Source organism: Zootoca vivipara, chromosome 15 (genome assembly GCF_963506605.1).
Source record: "Zootoca vivipara chromosome 15, rZooViv1.1, whole genome shotgun sequence".
In the NCBI taxonomy this organism is placed as follows: Eukaryota; Metazoa; Chordata; class Lepidosauria; order Squamata; family Lacertidae; genus Zootoca; species Zootoca vivipara.
In genome coordinates, this window is record NC_083290.1 from 41365641 (window position 1) to 41384373 (window position 18733).

The 18733-nt window shown below is 42.1% G+C and overlaps 1 protein-coding gene across 2 annotated transcripts in view; it reads right to left on the reverse strand.

The window, feature by feature from the left end:
* The window catches only part of DPYSL2 (dihydropyrimidinase like 2), a 57374-nt gene that overhangs the window by 31724 nt on the left and 6917 nt on the right, over window positions 1-18733 (reverse strand). For both annotated transcript variants that reach the window (XM_035139241.2, XM_035139242.2), the window contains exons 2-3: window positions 13301-13389; window positions 10381-10565 (exon numbers count right to left, since the gene is read on the reverse strand). In XM_035139241.2, coding sequence (XP_034995132.2) covers window positions 10381-10565; window positions 13301-13389 — 274 coding nt within the window. The remainder of the gene's footprint in view (window positions 1-10380; window positions 10566-13300; window positions 13390-18733) is intronic.

The following is an 18733-nucleotide window of genomic DNA, read 5'->3' on the forward strand; positions in this document are numbered from 1 at the left end:
AGCTGATCAAGTGTGGACAACTCTGAGTGATGGTCTGGTGTGGTCTATGTTCCTATGTTCCTAGGAACTGGCAACTAAACCCTGGATCAAAGTTAAGCCAATTTAATAATGAGTATGCTTGAAGGAGACAAGGAGCAAGAATTGGCTTTCATGCTATGGTGCTCAGGCACACAGACACTTCTAAGAGGGTAGTGACTGAGCAGCCCTGAGCAACTCCTAAGCACCTATTCTGATGATTCGGTGTGTGTGTGGATGTGTGTTTTGTGGGTGCCTAGCAACCACAGTATGTGCTCACCAACCACTGCTGTGTTGACCCAAAAGAACCATTGTCTCTAGGCAACAACCATTCATTTTCTGAAGTTCACTCTTTCATTACATTTTTCAAAAAGCCCCAGTGTTGCCCCAGGGAAAGCTAAACTTTCTTATTTCCAGAAGTTGGGTTCCATCTGTGTAGATCTGGCATCCCCAAACTTCGGCCCTCCAGATGTTTTGGACTACAATTCCCATCATACCTGACCACTGGTCCTGTTAGCTAGGGATCATGGGAGTTGTAGGCCAAAACATCTGGAGGGCCGCAGTTTGGGGATGCCTGGTGTAGATCTTCCAAATTCTGCCATTTTGTTCTTGAACTAACACAATGCTTCTCCCTCTAGGGAGGGACCATAACACAACAGCAGAGTACAGTATATGCTTTGTATGCAGAAGGTCCCACCCAGGTTCAGTCCACAGCACCTCCAACTAAAAAGGATCAGGGAGCAAGTGGTGGAAGGTACTTCTCTTCTTGAAATGCTTGATTGCTACCAGTTGGCATAAACACAGACCTAGATGGGCAAATAGTTCAGTCTGATGTAAGGCAGCTTCTTCTGCTCATGTAAGGAGTTCAATCACTATCAACTGGTGGCACATAGCTGCACCTCCCAGAGTGCAGTGTTGTATATTAAAGCAAGATAACCACTGCCAGGAACTACGGTATTCTGCCCTTTGTTGTGTCTGGAATTCCCTGTTCTTCCTAATCTCCCATCATCCTGTTGGGGAAATACTGGGGTCCAATACCATGTGAGTTCAGCCTGGGTGGCCAATAAGATCCAGATTCCAAATACAGTGGTGCCTCGCTAGACCAATTTAATTCGTTCCACGGGTCTTTTCTTATAGGAATGCATTGAATTTTCTTTGAATTTTTTTTTTGCCCATAGGAACGCATTACAGTAATTGAATTTCAATGCATTCCTATGGGAAACCGCGATTCGCTAGACGAATTTTTCATAAAACAAATTCGTCTAGCGAGGCAACCTCCGCTTGATAAATCCTTTCGTCAAGCGGAAATTTCGTTAAGCAGGGCATTCGTTAAGCGAGGCACCACTGTAATGGACTGTCCTTTTCATCAGATTGCAAGTCAGCTGTGGAAGAGAAGATCACAGTAAAAAGGGCCACCCTCTAATTGCAGGGCTGAGAATTGTAATGGACTGGACATTTCCAGGGTTCTGAAATGTTCTCCAAATGATCACCCACAGCATGCTGGTTTTCATACCTTTTTGCTGTGGTGCAATTATTTTTGTTGGTTTTTGTGTTTTTAAACAGACAAGTTATGTGCCTCAGGAGATTAGAGCTCATGTTTGCTGCATGACGGACAACTTGGTGCAAGAAAGCCAATCAGATCTGGCTTCACATCATCAACCAAATCAGAGTGAGGGTGGTGTTTCCTGCCCTCACTCTGAATTAGAGAAAAAAATTCTTCATAAACACACCTCCCACCAATTTTCTGCCTGCTCTGGTCACCACAGCCACATAGAACATTTCCAGAGTCCAAACCGTAAGATAATATGCATGCCAGGACAAATTATTTCCAGGCAACCTTATATCCTCACACCTTTGTTATTACAAACTAAGTACAGATGTTATCCAGAAAGAGACATAAATGTTGTGAGTTTGAACAGAGCAATACTAACCTAAAAGCAAAAGGGGAAGAGGATGAATCAAGTCCATCAGAATGTTGTTTACCCTCCAGCATGAAAGAAGCTTGCATTGATCTGGGCCATTTTGTGGCATTTTGAGATTAAAATGTGATTGCACAGAGCACTTAAACAGTGGTTGCTTCCCTAGAAAAGATGCCAAATCCTTCTTGTCAGAGTATGTGGGGAGGGGGAGAAGGAAGGGAGAAATATCTAGGTCAGCCATCCACATACGTCTGTTGGAAAGAGGCTGGCAATAATGCCATTTTAGCACTCTTTAGTCTTCAGCTAAGCAAAGAATTCGCCATCCACAAGGCAATTTCATTCAACAAGCCTGTTAGCCCCTGTTAATGACTATATGGCAGGCTTGAATAATGAACATGGTAAATGCAGTTGCTTATGAAATCAAGTCACACAATTAAATATGATTTTTTTATGGGTGTGCTTTTCTTCTTTAAAATTCAGGTGCCTCATTAGGAGCACTGAAAGCTGGCAGTTGCTTTTTAGGGTTTCAGGCAGCGGACATTTCCAGCCCTACCTGTAGATGCCAGGAACTGAACTGGAGACATTCTGCATCCTAAACACTACTCACTGGCCCTACCCCATTTTTAGCTTTCTGATGCCGCTAGGCTACAACTCCCATCTTCCCTGACCATTAGCTATGTTGGGTGGGGTTGGTAGAAACTATAGTTCAACAACAAGCACCAATTTCTTGTTCTGCTGCATAAAATAGTTTAACTCCCTCTCCCCGCAACCACCAAGCTAGCTGCAACCCTCTTTTCAAAATGACTTCTACTGTTGAAATTCAGACCTCAAATTAATTTTGAACCAAATCTCAGTGGTACCGCTTCCTGTTGGCCGCAGGGGGTATATTTTCCAATGCCCTTCCTATCCTGCATGCCAGCTGTTACTGGATTCAGCAATGGACTGCAAAATCCATGGGATTCTGCTCCTCCTACGATATCCTGCAAGAGAAACAAGCTCAAGATTCCGTTTTGGAGCTGTTGAAAAAAGACGCAGCGCCTTATCTAGCCTGACATGACACCATAATCTTTGTTTATACCGTCCCCCTATCAAAAAGAGGCTTCCACCCTCAGTAATCTTTCTTCCTGGACAGAAGCAAGAAGGCATAATAAATCCTATCACCATGACCAGATGCAAAAAGCTTGATGCAACGTGAAAGCATAAGCTGCTGTTTCCCTCTGTGCTAATTGGCAAGCCACCCCACAGGCTCATCTAGGGAAGGGCCCCAGCAGAATCCCGACAGTAAAGCAATCCATAAAATTACTTTAGCTAGGAAAATAGCACTGGAAAGGTTTTTGAGAGGCATTTCAACTACAGGAGCAGACACACGCATATCGGCAGACAATGCACACAGGCTTCATGTTGGTTGTGTTATCACAATGCGCTTAAGAGACATGGAGTAAGAAGGGGCAGGGGAAACAGACAGGGGACTCCACTCTTCAGCAAAGGAAAAATGAATGCAATCTTTTTTTTTCTTGGCAGGAATATCTGAGGAGTTATTCAGGATTCAGACAAAGCCATTGGGCATGTAACAGTTCACATGCAATATTTGCCTTTAACACAAAAATACGGATGGGGAACCTGAGGCCCAGGGGCCACCAGGCCTCTCTCTCACTGACCCTCAAGAATCTCACTAGACCAGACACCTTTCCCAGCCACACCCAGGGCTCCTAAACTACATCCTTCACTGGCCCCACTTTGTACTCTCTTTGAGAATCTTTTTTTGCCGGGCTCGATTGTGACCTTGAACTCCAATGCCTCCTGCTTGCCTGGACACTAGAAAGGGAAAGCAGGTGGAGAAACTAGCCCACTGTTGGGAAGAAAAGAATCCACACATTTTTGCTCTGCACACTTTCCCCATGGAAATGATGAATACCAATAAAACAGGAAAATAATATGTGACCATGTTGTGTGGACGACACACAAAACCTGCAGGCATGAGCAGCATCAAGTGTCCACTATAAACTGCTGTGTGACAGCCCCCAAAGATCTTTGTGACACCTTAAAAGCAGCAGGTCTCTTACTCCATAAGCCACTTTGACAAATGTATCTCCAATGAATGAACACTACCACAAGCAGGAATGTCACAGCTAATTTGCATGAGTTAATCCCATAAAAGCAATAATTTCCATTCATTATGATGACAGATGACAGGAGTATACAATATATTCTTATTGTGAAGCCAGACAGAACAAACTTGAGTCAGCTGGGTTGGGGGGGGGAAGGGCGTGCAAGGCACATGCTTTGCATCTAGAAGGCCCCATGTTTATTTGCCAGCATTTCTAGCTAAAAGCATCTCAAGTGAGATTAGGAAAGAGTCATGACCAGAGACCGTGGAGAGACTCTGCCAATCAGAGTAGGGGGCACTGCAAAACTGGACCAATAATTTGACTCAGTAGTACATCTGGTAGATTTAGATGAGCAGGAATTCCACGTAGGCGAGTATGCAAAATAACATGCAAGTGAGTGGACTGGCGAAAGAGGGACATTCCTCTTCCAACAGCCCACTGTTTTATGCTGGATCTTAAAGGGAAGCCCACATCTCAGCTCTGCCTCTTATGATCCTTTAGGGAAGGCAGAGTTGACAAGATGTATTGGTGCCCCCCCTCCCCAATCAGCAGAGGTGTGTGCAAGCGGGCAGGAGGGCTCCTAGCCACTGAACCAGAATGGAGAGGGGTGATTTTGCACCCTCCAGGGATTGCGCCCTTGGCGGGGGCCTACCTAACCAAACCCTAGGTACACCCCTGAGGGAAGAAGCCAAGTTCAGTAGCAGATGGTCTTAGGTTCAATTCCTGGAATCTGCAGATGAAACTGGGAATGTCCTGTCTAAAATCTGGAAGGCTGCTACCAGTAAGTGTAGACAGATAAAAGGTAAAGGACCCCTGGGCGATTAAGTCCAGTCAAAGGTGACTATGGGATGCGGCGCTCATCTCGCTTCAGGCCAAGAGAGCTGTAGTTTGTTCACAGCTTTCCGGGTCATGTAGCCAGCAGGACTAAACTGCTTCTGGCGCAATGGGACAGTGTGATGGAAACCAAAGCACACAAAAACACCATTTACCATCCCGCCACAGTGGTACCTACTGTATTTATCTACTCATGCTGGTATGCTTTCGAACTGCTAGGTTGGTAGGAGCTGGGACAGAGCAACGGAAGCTCACCCTGTCAGGCAGATTTGAACTGCCAAGAGGCTCTGTGGTCTAAACCACGGAGCCACCCAGTGTGTAGACAAGACCAAACTAGATGAAGCAATGGTGTGACTTGGTATAAGACAGATTCCTATGCTCCTTCTTTGTCTTCTACTGAACAGGCTGGCAGAAGACATAGTTTCTTAGCTGAGTAGTTAAAAAGAAGAAATCAGGCTAGGAATTTGTGGGCTTATTTACAAGGTTGGTATAATATGTTCATATGAATAAATTTTGTTGGAAGCAGAGTTTAATAAAAAAAATTGTTCATTTGTAATTGCTTCCAATCCTCTTGACAATGTTAAACTTAAGAGCTTGAGTCATGCTTTTTAATATATGAGAAAAGTAAGAATTCACGTGAGAGGGTGAGTTCCCATTGTTCTGTCATGGTGCTTCGTTGCCGCAGAAGCAGTTTAGTCCGGCTGGCCACATGCCCCAGAAAGCTGTCTTCGGACAAACGCCGGCTCCCTCGGCCTGAAAGTGAGGCTCTGAGTGCTGCCACCCCATAGTCGAAGTTGACTGGAATTAACCGTCCAAGAGTCCTTTACCTTTACCGTTTACCTTTTAATATATAGTTCCCAGCAAGCGATACTAAAAGGTGGGGGGGGGGGGAGGATATATTTGAATGCAATCCATCTGCCAGATTTTTTATTATTATTATTCCATATAGTTTTGGCATACAAATGCTTCTGCAAGTTCAGATAAGTAGAAGGGCAATTATTAAAGTGTTTTCATCCCTCGGGTAATAAAAAATAAATTTGGTTATATAACACACATACAAATGTAAATCAAATTAAGCTAAATAATTAATGTTTTTAAAGTGTGTCAGGGCAGACCAAAAAAATTCTTTGGTGCCAGAGGTAAAGAGAGTATCCAGTTTCAATTCTTTCCCATTTGAACAACATGCGATTATTATTAATTTAGTAGAAAAGCAACTAACCCAAGACAATGTCCATAGGACACCAAAAAATTGACCTAAATACTAAAAAAAAAAAAAAAACCCAGTATCAGCATCAAGCACAGCATTTACCATATTGGCCCGAATATAAGCCACAGTTTTTTTCCCAAATTCCGATCATGAAAAGTTAAAGTAGGGCTTATATTCAGGACTTTACACTGCTGGCAAAGCAGTGCAGCTCCCTCACGGAAGCAGCCTGGGAGCACAGCTGCCCACTGCTCCAAAGCCTCCCCAGAGCCGTTGGAACAAAGGGGGGAAGGGGGGGAGTCATGCCAATTCTCCCACCGCCCCCCTCCAGCTGCATTTAAAAAAAATGCTTTTACTATACATATTTGAATTCGGGGTGATGATTTCTAGGGGAAAGCCAGGTTTCCCCAAGGCCTTTCCCTTATTACTCCCTTCTATACCATCAGCGTTCCATTTCTTTTTTCCAGAGGGTTTTGTTTCTGAAAGGCTCGTAGCAAGCGGACTTTTCCGTGATTGTTTTCAGGAGTGCGTTTGACTTGATTAGAGTTATTCGTTTGGGCTGCACAATGCTTTTGCTGCGTGGTGTTCCCTTGCTTGAAGCTATGAACCTTTAACTCTTTTTGAGCGCTGGGAGGGAAATAGGGACACGATTTCCCTCTAGGAATTCTTCCTAACATCAGAATTGGGGGATTGGGGTGGGTAGCAGATGAGGGTTCCTGTTCGCTTTTTACCTGTTGGAGCAATAGAAGGCTCCCCTCGGAGGTGGTTGGTGGGAGGCCAGAAATGTTGAGATGTTTTTGAGGGTGTGGTGGAAGGGAGATGGCGGCGCGGCTTTGGAGGCGGCAGCTTAAATGGCGGGCAGCTGTTTGAGGGGAGGTGTGTGCAAATGTCAGAGAGGCTTTTGAGTGTGGCCGGTGGAAGTGCTTAGATGGCGTCGTGGCTTTGGAGGCGGCAGTGTGCGATCTGCCTTTCTATTGGTTGATGTTGGAGTCTTCAGAGCTTTTGCTAGGGACGTCTAATAGGGGCGCCACTTTTTGTGTGTTTAATCAGTATTTTAGGTATGAAAGGTGTGGTTTTTTGAAAATTTATTTATGCCAGATCCCTCCCTGATGGGCATGGAATGCTGTGTCCAAATTTGATGCAATTCGGTTTAGCAGTTACAGAGCAAGGCTGTTATCTTCGCGCACGCAGTGTGAACATATATATATATATATATACAGTATATATATATCTTCAAGGCTGTTATCTTCGCGCACGCAGTGTGAACATTATATATATATATATATATATATATATATATATATATATATATATTCAATTGTTCTTAATTGTTCTTAGTGATAATTTTAATATTCCTTGTAAAACTTTAAAGGTCTTATTACAATCTAGCGACATATACATTTTGTTAAATTATTATGTATTAGGAAGTCAGATTTAAGTTTCTGCAGGAAAAATGAAAGATTCTAATTCATGCCTATATATACACACACCTCTCAAATAATGTAAACTATATACATTTTTATTTAACACTGGAATCAAATTAGAATTGTAACAATTTGATTTTAAGATTCATTAAAACAGAGGTATATTTTATGTACCATGATGGAGCAAAGTATAAAATAGAAAAGGGAAGGGAAATCTGCAAATCTGGGTATGTTTGCGCAGCATCCCTGATTCATTCCAAATTCTGCAGAAATACATATCTTACAATATTTTGCAAGTAATCAAAGGAAATGCGCAATCCATTTTGTTTCCCTATATTTTTCAAAGGTGGAGTCTTTTGAATCTCTGCATACCTGGAAAGCACAAATATCACCACGTGCAAAGTGTCAACTTATGGATCACACCTCTGAACCTGCTAGAGAAATTCAACTGTCTACCAACTTCTGTCTCACATTAGATTCCCCCCCCCCAAATATGGTGTCCAGAGGCACAGGTGCCTGGAAATGGGCAAGTAGTCAGACCTGGTACAAGGAAGTCTCCTGTAATCCTACTAAGGCATCAAAAGCCAGCAGTCAAAACAGAGGTCTCGTCCTGTAGCGCTTCGACTACAAATCCCATCAGCCCCAGCAAGCATTGCCAATGTTCAGGGTTGATAGGAACCGTAGTTCAGCGACAGCCAGAGAATACCGCATTGGCCACCTCCAAGCTAAAAGCTGGTCATGGTGAGCAAACAGTTGCTCAGTAGTCAGTGTACCAAATGGTTGATCCCCATTTCAGGTCTGGAGGAAAACCACGAGAATATGAGTAAATATATCAGACTGAAGACCTAGGAACCCGGAGGGGTCTCTGTATAGGCCAGGGGTATGCAATGTGGTGTTGCTGGACTACAACCTCCATCAACCCCAGAAATCATGGTCAATGATCAGGGATGGTGGCAGTTGTAGTTGAGCAACATCTGAAGGGCACCATATTGGCTCTACCCAGCATGTATGACATCTGGCTAAATTGAGGCTCACATGACTGAGCCATCCCCCCCCCCAGCTGCCTTTCCCTTCTTGACACAGCAAATGTGTATGGGGTGGGGAAAGTACAAAACCTTTTCCCCCAGTAAGTCTACCCAGACATATAATTTAGTTATATGTAGTTATTTAAAATTTTGTAATGACTTTATCTGTGTTATTATCGAGAGTATTTTAGATTGTTTCTAAATTAGTAAGTGGGGCACATGGGCATCGGGGGGGGGGTGTACAAGGGTGCCAGTCCACCCCACCCAACCCCAACCCCCAGAACTATTATCCCCACTTTTTCATTTCAAATGAGTAAGGTTCTAGGATTCTGTAGAACCAAAGATACAGGACAAAATGTATAGGCTCTGCTCGTCTCCAATTGCAAAGGCAAGTGGATGATGCAAATCAGTACATCTGGGTCAAACTGAGGTCCTATTTGTGAGGAAGAGGTCATGCACATACAACCCTTTCTAATTAATGCTTTCTAATTAACGCTGAATTAGCAGCTGCTAGTGGTGTGGCTAGAGGGTACTTTGATATCTGTGGTCATGGACAGCAGTCTCACTCTTCTCAATGTCCCATCTTCCAGAGTAAATATGCACTGGAACAGCTGCACACATTGGTACAGTCACTTCCAACTCACGCTCTTTCCATTCATACCTATGGTAGCAGAGTCGGTGGGTGAACATTTATTTCCCAGTTATCTGCGTAGTGTCTTGGGTCTGGCACTGAAGTTAGGGCAATAATCTGTGACAATGTTGGAAGGAGCACAGTGTGACCTCTGCCCCTTCCTGGGCTTTCCTTGGAACTTTTTATAGACCTGGAGTTGAGGAGCCATGGAAGGTGGTTTAGAAACAGTCTGACTTGAAATATTTGGCTGAAGAAGAAGAAGAAGAAGAAGAAGAAGAAGAAGAAGAAGAAGAAGAAGAAGAAGAGGAGTTTGGATTTGATATCCCGCTTTATCACTACCCGAAGGAGTCTCAAAGCAGCTAACAATCTCCTTTCCCCTCCTCCCCCACAACAGACACCCTGTGAGGTGGGTGGGGGCTGAGAGACTTCAGAGAAGTGTGACTAGCCCAAGGTCACCCAGCAGCTGCATGTGGTGGAGCGGAGACGCGAACCCGGTTCCCCAGATTACGAGTCTACCGCTCTTAACCATTACACCACACTGGCTCTCTATAACCTGTATTGGGTTAACCAATAAGTTTTTACTTGACTTGAAAGGTTTGTAAAGACTGCCCTAAGTGTGGCTGTTCTCTGCTCAGCAAAATCATAGGTTTCCCATAAGGAAGTTCTGCAAATGACAGAGCTGCCTTCTCTTTAATGGATGGGCTGTATTCCTCCCCCTAAGTAAAAGTGACTGCAAACACAAACTGAATCTGCAAATAAAGTTATCTGATGCCTTCCCTGTAAAATGTGCAAGAGAAACTGTCACCCGCCAGTTGTGTGGGACTAGAAGTCCATTATTATTATTATTATTATTATTATTATTATTATTATTATTATTATTATTATTATTATATACTGCAGGTCTCAGGGTGGCTACAACATAAAATCACAATATAAATACAATCCCTGACCACTTGCCATGATGGCTATCAGCTCAATGTGAACTTGGGCAGGGTCTTGGAGTATTGTCTGTTGGTAACCTTTTTTTACACTGTAAAAATCAATTTCATTCCCAGTTTCCATTGGCCACATTCCTTTATCGATATTTGTAGCTTGTTTCAACCGGACCCTTTTCCTCATTTGTCCTGGAACCAGCTTGTGTTCTCTCTCTCTCTCTCTCTTATTACAAGCACTGATGTTAAGCCTAGTACATTTATATTTGATAGACAGCAAGATCTTACTTATCATAGTGGTGCCTCCAGCCAGGGCTGCTTTTGTTCCTTGGAAGAAATCATCAGAAGAGGTCATCCCCTGCTCAGGCATCTGGAAGCGAGTGTGGACATCAATTCCTCCAGGGATCACCATCCGCCCATGAGCTTCAATTGTCTTCACTCCCCCTGGCACAATCAGGTTCTCTCCAATTTGTCTGAGAAGAGACCATTTGTGCAGAGTCATACAAAATGTCACAACCACATGGACAGAGTCAAGCATATGCCTCGGGCTGCCTTTAGACCTCCGGGTATAGGGTGGTATATAAATTCAATAAATAACAAACTTTCATCAGGTGTCCCTCCAATCATATTTCTAGAACTTTCCAGCAATACAACTTCTGTGCTGTAACATGAACAGAAGCAGGCTTGAGACATCAACTTCATCTCCACACAAAGAAGTGGTATATAATCAGATTCTTTTTTCCACCTCTGCTTTGCCATCATTTTCATCACCCAACAGGAATGTTTGCATTCATGGCTACACAAAACCAAAAGAGAGGTTGAGTTTGCTTTTCTATAGGAGTTGCAACATGGTACATAGGATTATTGAAGCACTGTGGGTTCTAAATTCTAGAAAAAAACAAAATTAATACACATCCGTTTCTCAATAGGACAAAGAAAGTAAGCCACATGAAGGCCTTTGTAACAAGTGACTAAGAAATCTAAGAATTAATTATTGTTGCAGTTGAATAATGTGTTTTGTTTGCTTGGGTTGAGATTAGAGAAATGTGTGTGCGCAGGAGCTCTCATTTAGCATACAGTGGTACCTCAGGTTACAAACTTAATTCGTTCCAGAAGTCTGTTCTTAACCCGAGGTGCGCATTCCCTACATAGCCCCAGAAGCAGAATGCGTTCATACCCCAGAGCAAAGTTCGCAAAACCTACTTCCGGGTTTGTGGAGTTCGTAACCTGAAGCTTTCGTAAGCAGGACTGTTCGTAACCCGAGGTACCACTGTAGTTCGAATGTAGCCTACTGTACAAATACAGTGGTACCTCGGTTTATGAACACAATTGGTTCCGGAAGTCTGTTCATAAACTGAAGCGTTCATAAACTGAAGCGAACTTTCCCACTGAAAGTAATGGAAAGTGAATTAATCCGTTCCAGACGGTCCGCGGAGTAAGCGTTCATAAACTGAAGCAAACTTTCCCATTGAAAGTAATGGAAAGTGGATTAATCCGTTCCAGATGGGTCCGCGGAGTACTTAAACTGAAGCGTTCATAAACTGAAGCATGGGTGTAATTGGTTCCGGAAGTCTGTTCATAAACTGAAGCGTTCATAAACTGAAGCAAACTTTCCCATTGAAAGTAATGGAAAATGAATTAATCCGTTCCAGATGGGTCCGCGGCGTTCATAAACCGAAAATTCATAAACCGAGGTGTTCATAAACCGAGGTTCCACTGTATGACAATCACATTCATTGCCCCACCCACATTTTCCTCTGTCCCCACCCACCACTGTCACGTGTTCCCTGAAAGGTTCCCTAGGAAGTAATGTGGCCCCCAGGCTGAAAGATTCCTTAACCCAGGTATAGGAGAAGCTTAGAACTTTCTGAAAAAGACTTGAAACCTTTCAGGTCTCTCCATCCAAGAAGCATATTAAACCTACCTAGACAGCTGCTACCAAACTTCTGTTGTAAACTAATTTGCTCATATTTTAAAGTGTGTGTGTGTGTGTGTGTGTGTGTGTGTGTGTGTGAGAGAGAGAGAGAGAGAGAGAGAGAGAGAGAGAGAGAGAGAGAGAGAGAGAGAGAGAAACATTATAATCACATGTCTGTCACTGACTACTCTTACTTTAACTTCTGAGTAAAAGAACAGATGTGTTGAACATGTAGCCAAGATGTGTATCCATGATCCCTCCTTTCTCCCATACAAAGAAAATTTTATTCCAAGGAAGTCTGGAACAGGTTTTTATTATGTCAGAAAGTATGTGCTGGAAGAGACTCTCTTAAAACCTGGATCTGACATTGTCAGAATCATCCGGGAAGCACCCAAAGGCCCACTCAGAGCAATAGAAAAGAATCAGAGCGGCACAGCAAATGCTTTGCACACAAAGGGTTTCAGATTCAGTTGCTGGCATCTCCAGTTAAAAAAGCCTTCCTGCAACTTGGTGCCTCCGCATATGTTGAGAACTACAATTCCCACCAGCCCCAGACAGAACAACCACACTCTCTGGCACCAGGCTGGAGAAGGACAAATTAAAGGAGTTCTGGGAACAAGTGATGGGAAACGTTCTGCCCAAGATCCTAAAGAAATTTTCCCCAACCCCTGGTCTGGGAACTGCAGACTCCACTACCCCCAACCTTTGCACATGCTGGCAGAGGACAATGGGGTTGTATCCCAACAACTCAAGGTTGAATGAAGGCTGCTCTAGAGCACTGGTCTTCAGCTGGTGGATCGGGACCTACCACCAGAGTGCAGCCTAATCCAAGGTGGGTTCCCATTCAAGAATATGGTTAAAAAATATATACAAGTAAGAAATGAGTCCTCAAATGCATGGAAGAGAGAGACCATCTCAGCTAGAACACCAAGAGTCAGATACTGGGCAGCTCTCCAAGGTGTTGTGCCTTTTCTCTCTCTCCCCTAAAGGCAAGGTGGTCCTTAGGTAGCTTCTTATGATAATGGAACCCTATGCCCAGTTTTTAGACAACATTAGAAAGCTGCCAGTTTTTTGTGTTTTTTTTTTACCTTTAAAGCATTATATGGTTCAGAACCCAATATCTAACGAATGACTCTCCCAACATAAACCTACCCAGACCCTACGATTATCAACTAAGGTTTTGAAAACGAAAACACAAAAGCCTTGCTGAGTTGTCCTCTGAGATTTCTTTTATGAGATTTTACATTTCTGATATGCAACCCCACTCCAAAAAAATAATTACTGGGTACTTACTTTATCAAGCCATCTTCCATGTAAATGTCTGCATAGAAAGATTGGTCATCATTAACAATTTTGCCACCCTTGATCAAAAGACGATCACTCTGAAACAAAGAGACATCAAACAATACTTAATTATTGGAAGACAAGCGTACAGTGCCAGATTAAAAAGTGGCGGTAGGATCTCTCTTTGAATTATTCAAAGGCTGTTTCATATAAACAAGTCAGCTACCACACTTTCAACTGGAAAGATGAAATGATGCTTCAGAACCACAGAACCTTTCGTCAATGTGGCAACTGAAAAGCAGTAAAAATTAGGTTACATAGACAGGGTTTGTATATCTGTTTATTAAGCAGCATCCACCACCAATTAAAGTCTTTCCAAGTTTTGGCTACTGCAGAGCAACATGCTTTAGATGAGGCATATTAATGGCTTTCCAAAAAGTCTTATTTTTAATTTAGCTGTAAGCTTAGCTGCCTAAAGACACCCTAGATAGAGGTTACTTCACTTGGGTTTGTACTGAGTCAACGGCAAGTAAGGAAACTGAGCAAAAGTCTGTTGCCATGGGATTTCCAACACAAACAAGTCCTTTCAGCTCAGTGCTAGAAAGGTTTCAATTCAGGAGATATTTTCTCCCCTCTTATGCAGCTACTGTAAAGTCCAATGAAAACATATCTACAGTCACAAGTTAAGCAGGAGAAGGGAGGGGCAGGGGAGTCGGAAGCCAGAGTGACTCCATTTCAACCAGATCCAAATGTTTTCATAGTAGAAACAGAAGCGTTTACTCTGCAGTAGCATTGAAGCCAGCATAAGTCACACTGAAACAAGTGTATTAAGGAAGACACGTTCCTTTTGCATCCTGTCCACTGTAGATGGAGAGCATGTAACCCTCCAGACCTTATGTCTTTTGAGGCTGTTTCGCTCAAGCCGCGCCCATTTATTTCAAGTGTGAGTAGGAATGGTGGAACCTGTCAGTTTCGATTTTTCTGAGGCCTCAGCTATACAGCTGCAAATAAACCATTTAAAATGTGTTTTAAGTGCAATATACAATGTGACACTAGATGGCAATGGTGAGCCTTATGGAAAATTCAATGTGTTTTTTTTAAAAAGCTTTTAAAAGGCATTTTCAGAACGGTTTTTATGTGTGTAGATTCCACCTGAATTTCTCCTTTTTTCAGTCTTAAGGGCAGTTCACCACATTTCCATGTCAGTTTACAGTTTTTTTAAAAATAAAATGAATATCCATGAAAACACATCAGCATTGTAGTGCTATTTTAGCCAGACAGACAAATTTTTAATGCCATTTTGCCTAATATACACATTTTAGCAAAGCAATGTCCCATAATAGGATGCACCTTTCTACACACACAAAAATATGCATTTTTATGCACACTTTCCCCCCGTTTATGCATTTTTGTACTCATTCCTGAGCTAGAGGATTGCATTGCAAAATGTGGAAAAATGTCAATTTTGATGGATGACTATGTTTTCGTGTGCACATTGTTTCATAAAGTGCAAATTAGGTAGATTCGCCTTTAAATGTGAATGGAATCAAATTTCTCAGGGAAACCCAATCAGGGAAACCAAATAAAAGTGTTTGCAAGGGCTGGCAATCGGTTGGCCACAATTTCAAGCAGTGCATGCAAAAATGGGTCACCTTCCCTGCCCGGCTGTCAAAACTTCCTTTTTTTTTTTTGAATTAAAGTAGTATTTATTAAAATACATTATTTGTACAAACAAGGAGAATAGAAATGGACAAAACAGACATTGATAAATAACAAAATATGAAACATCGAACAGAGACAAAACAAAAATAATACATTTTTTTCCAAGTTGTACATATTTTCTTATACTCCTGTTTCCTATATCCCTCCACCCTACCCGCCACCCACCGTGCGTGATTAGATACTTCCAGCCTTATTCTGTTCTGCGCCTTTCATGTTCTTGCGTGCAATTGTATACCTGATTACTTATTGTGGTACTGTTACTGAACCTTTTTGTATCTGAGCCCTCATATGGCTTCTGCTAACGAGGGATTTTCCACCATTGTTCTTAGATAGTTTCTGTATTTCCCCCAATCTTTATTTCTAACTTCCTCATTTATTCCTTTAACTTCAGCATTTTTTGTTGCTGAGTTATAATATATAAACAATTTATTTTGCCAATCCTCTTTGGTCGGTATCTTATTGCTTTTCCAATTTGAACCAATTAAAATTCTCGCTGCTGTTCCTGCGTACATTACTATATTTCTGTCTTTTGGTCGGATTTCATCATGAAGCATTCCCAGGAGGAAGAGTTCCGGATTATTTTTGAAGGAGTATCTGAGTATTTTTTTCAGTTCCCTATATATCATATCCCAATATGGCTTGATTTCACTACATCTCCACCATATGTGAATATAATTACCTGTCTCCTTTTTACACCTCCAGCACTTTTCGTCTGCTCCTTTGTACATTTTGGCCAATCTGTGTGGGGTTAGATGCCATCTATATTGCATCTTGATTAGGTTTTCTTGCAGATCGTAGCTTGGTGTGAAATACGTATCTCTGTTCCAGAGTTTTCCCCAACTCTCAATCATGATTTCTTTTCCCAGATCCTGTCCCCAGCGAATCATTGAAGTCTTAGTTAATTCTTCTTTTGTTTCCCATTCCAATAGTAGATTATATAAATTTTTTATGTATTTGCTTTTGCCGATTGTTAGAATTTTATCAAATTTAGACATTTCCTTATTGAATCCTATCTTTCTATCTTTTTGAAATCTTTGATTTAGTTGGAAATATTGTAACCAGCTGTTTAGAAGATGTTTTAATTCATTGTAGCTTTTTAATTTTAATTTGCCCTCGTCTTCTTCTAATAATTCTTTGTAAGTTGGCCAGTTTGTGCCCATATTGCGTTTTTTGACTGCCACCACTTCCAATGGAGATATCCACTTGGGAATTTTTGTTTCTAAGATGCCTCTATATTTTACCCAGATTCTATAAATAGACTTCCTAATAATATTATAAAAGAAAATATTTTGGGGCCTTAGATTTTCTTGGAGTAAATAGAAGTGCCACCCGAATCCTAACCCATCCCCTTCCAGATCCAATATATCATCGTTTTTGAGGTCCACCCATTCCTTCATCCAAAAGAGGGCTGCTGAATTGTCAAAACTTCCAATTCCTCCATGGACAGTACAAGCTGTGTAGCACACACACACAAACACACATTGTGATTTGTGATATTACCATGTCAAATATAATGAAACCATTATCATGATGTGGACTTCAAAACAATTTTGGGCGTTTTATCAATAAGTCACCCATCCCTACCAGTCATCACAGCCAACCATCCGGTTCCGCTCTGCCTTAATGGAAGCAGCCCCACAACAGTGGGAGAAAGTAGGCAAAGGGAAAACAAGGATGATTGAGGGTAAATCATCCTTGCAAATTCCCCCCCAGGGATGGGGGGAATGGGCTTCACTCACAGTTCATCTTGGTACCTGACTCTCGCTCCGGTATGGAATGAGGAGGCGCTGAATGTAAAAGCACTTTGCCTAACAAAAACCCTCCAATGCCGCCATTAAGAAGCTGAGGTTCTCCTGTTAATTAGAGCTTCATTGGAATAAAGTACAGGTGTGTGCTGGAAGAGATGCGCTCGCAAACTGCTGAACAAACCAACTGCAAGGACTTCAAGGTTTGAATTTGAGATAAGACTTCATTCGGTGCAAAAGACGGTGGGAGGGGGAGGGGAGCCTACGGTTTCTCTATTTTGGGAGGGAAGCTCTCTTTTGCACAAGGTTTGCGATGGAAACTTAGAGCTGACTCTTCCCCATCCTTTATTATCTACAAAGTAAAAAGAGTAACGCTAAGAGGACTTGGAATTTACGGTAATTTAATTGGAAGGGTATATCTTCAGCTGGAAGGGAGGATGAAAGGAGTCTGTGAGCTGCCAAGGAATGGATAAAGTTCCTTATTGAGTCATCTGCTGTCAGACAGACCACTCTTCTTCCTAGACTGAGGGGGGGAATACTGACAACAGTTTATTCACTGGGACATAGCAACTTTTGCAGCTGTTGTTAAAGTTCTTAGTGCAAAACAATGAAGCACAAGATGGAGCGATGGAGAAATTTATGGAATAACAATGGGATGATGGATAATAGCAACAATTGGGGGAAAGAAAGACATAATATCTTACAAGGACAGGAAGAAACACCATGGACAGAATAATTGCCACACACAGGAAGAACAAGGGTATAGTTTGAGTTCCTCACTTGAAGTTTTATAAACCATGTAATGTGTCAACATGAATATAAGTTATTAATATTGCAGCTGCTGTATAAGGGGTTATTATGACTGGAATGTACGGAAATTGAAACAAATAAGATTTTGGAACGCAAAAGAAAATTATGAAATCATCAAATCTAGCACGCGGGGGGGGGCACTTTAACTAAATTATATAATTTGCTACTTGAATGGTTAGTATTAATAATTCTATTACAAGCTGGTATTGTTATAATGAGGCTATTATTGGACTGTAATTAAAAACTAATAAAAGCATTATTATTTTTAAAAACCCATCAAGGAAGATAGCAGCTGCAGTCTAAAACAACTGGTGAGCACCAGGCTAGGGAAGTGTGATCCAGTCCCTTTGATCTAGCATCTCTAATAATGGTTCCCAAAAATAAAACAGCATACTAATGTGCAACAAACATTGTGGCCATTAATTGCTCCCAGCATCTTAAATATGAAGAGACTACACTCAACTGCTTTTAATGGAAGGGAGAAGCAACCATGCAGATTAATTTTCTTTGCTGAGAAACTAAGAGTTGCACAACAGGAGATCAAGCGAACAAAGCAGGCTGGTTAAAATAAATGTTCACGTGCAACTATTACAATCTGAACCTTGGCATGCTTACTGGGAAGTTGTGCTGTCGTTCTAAAATGCTTAGAGGTTTGCTTTGTTTCTTTTTACAATCAAGCGGTATATACAATCAAGCGGTATATAATAATAAAACATTTTTCCACTTCAGTTTTAAAGGCTTAGCCTTAGGCCCAAGAAGCACACATGGGATTGCAGCTTTGAAAGAATGCAAGGTTTTCGTAGATGTCCTAGCTCTACTGTTGGAGGCAGCATTCCTCTCAATACCAGTCGCTGGGAATCACAAGTATAAACAGTATTGGCTGCCTCCATGGAAGCTGGCTGCCTTACAATGAGCTCTGTTCCTAAGAGATATTAGAAGAGGAGGGTGACAGAGAGCTGAGCCAGATCAGAGTCTGGTGATGCAGTGCCTTGGAATTCCAACAGAGGCTGGAGCATCTCTCTAGTAGCTACCAAGACAGCTGGTCAAAGGGAGATGGACCAGCACTTTGGGGGAGAGAAAAAAAGGAGCAGTTTCTGAAGGAAGGTTCAGATAGGGTAGGCTGAAGAGAGAGCAAGAAGAAGAGAAGGAGAGTTGGTTCGGATCT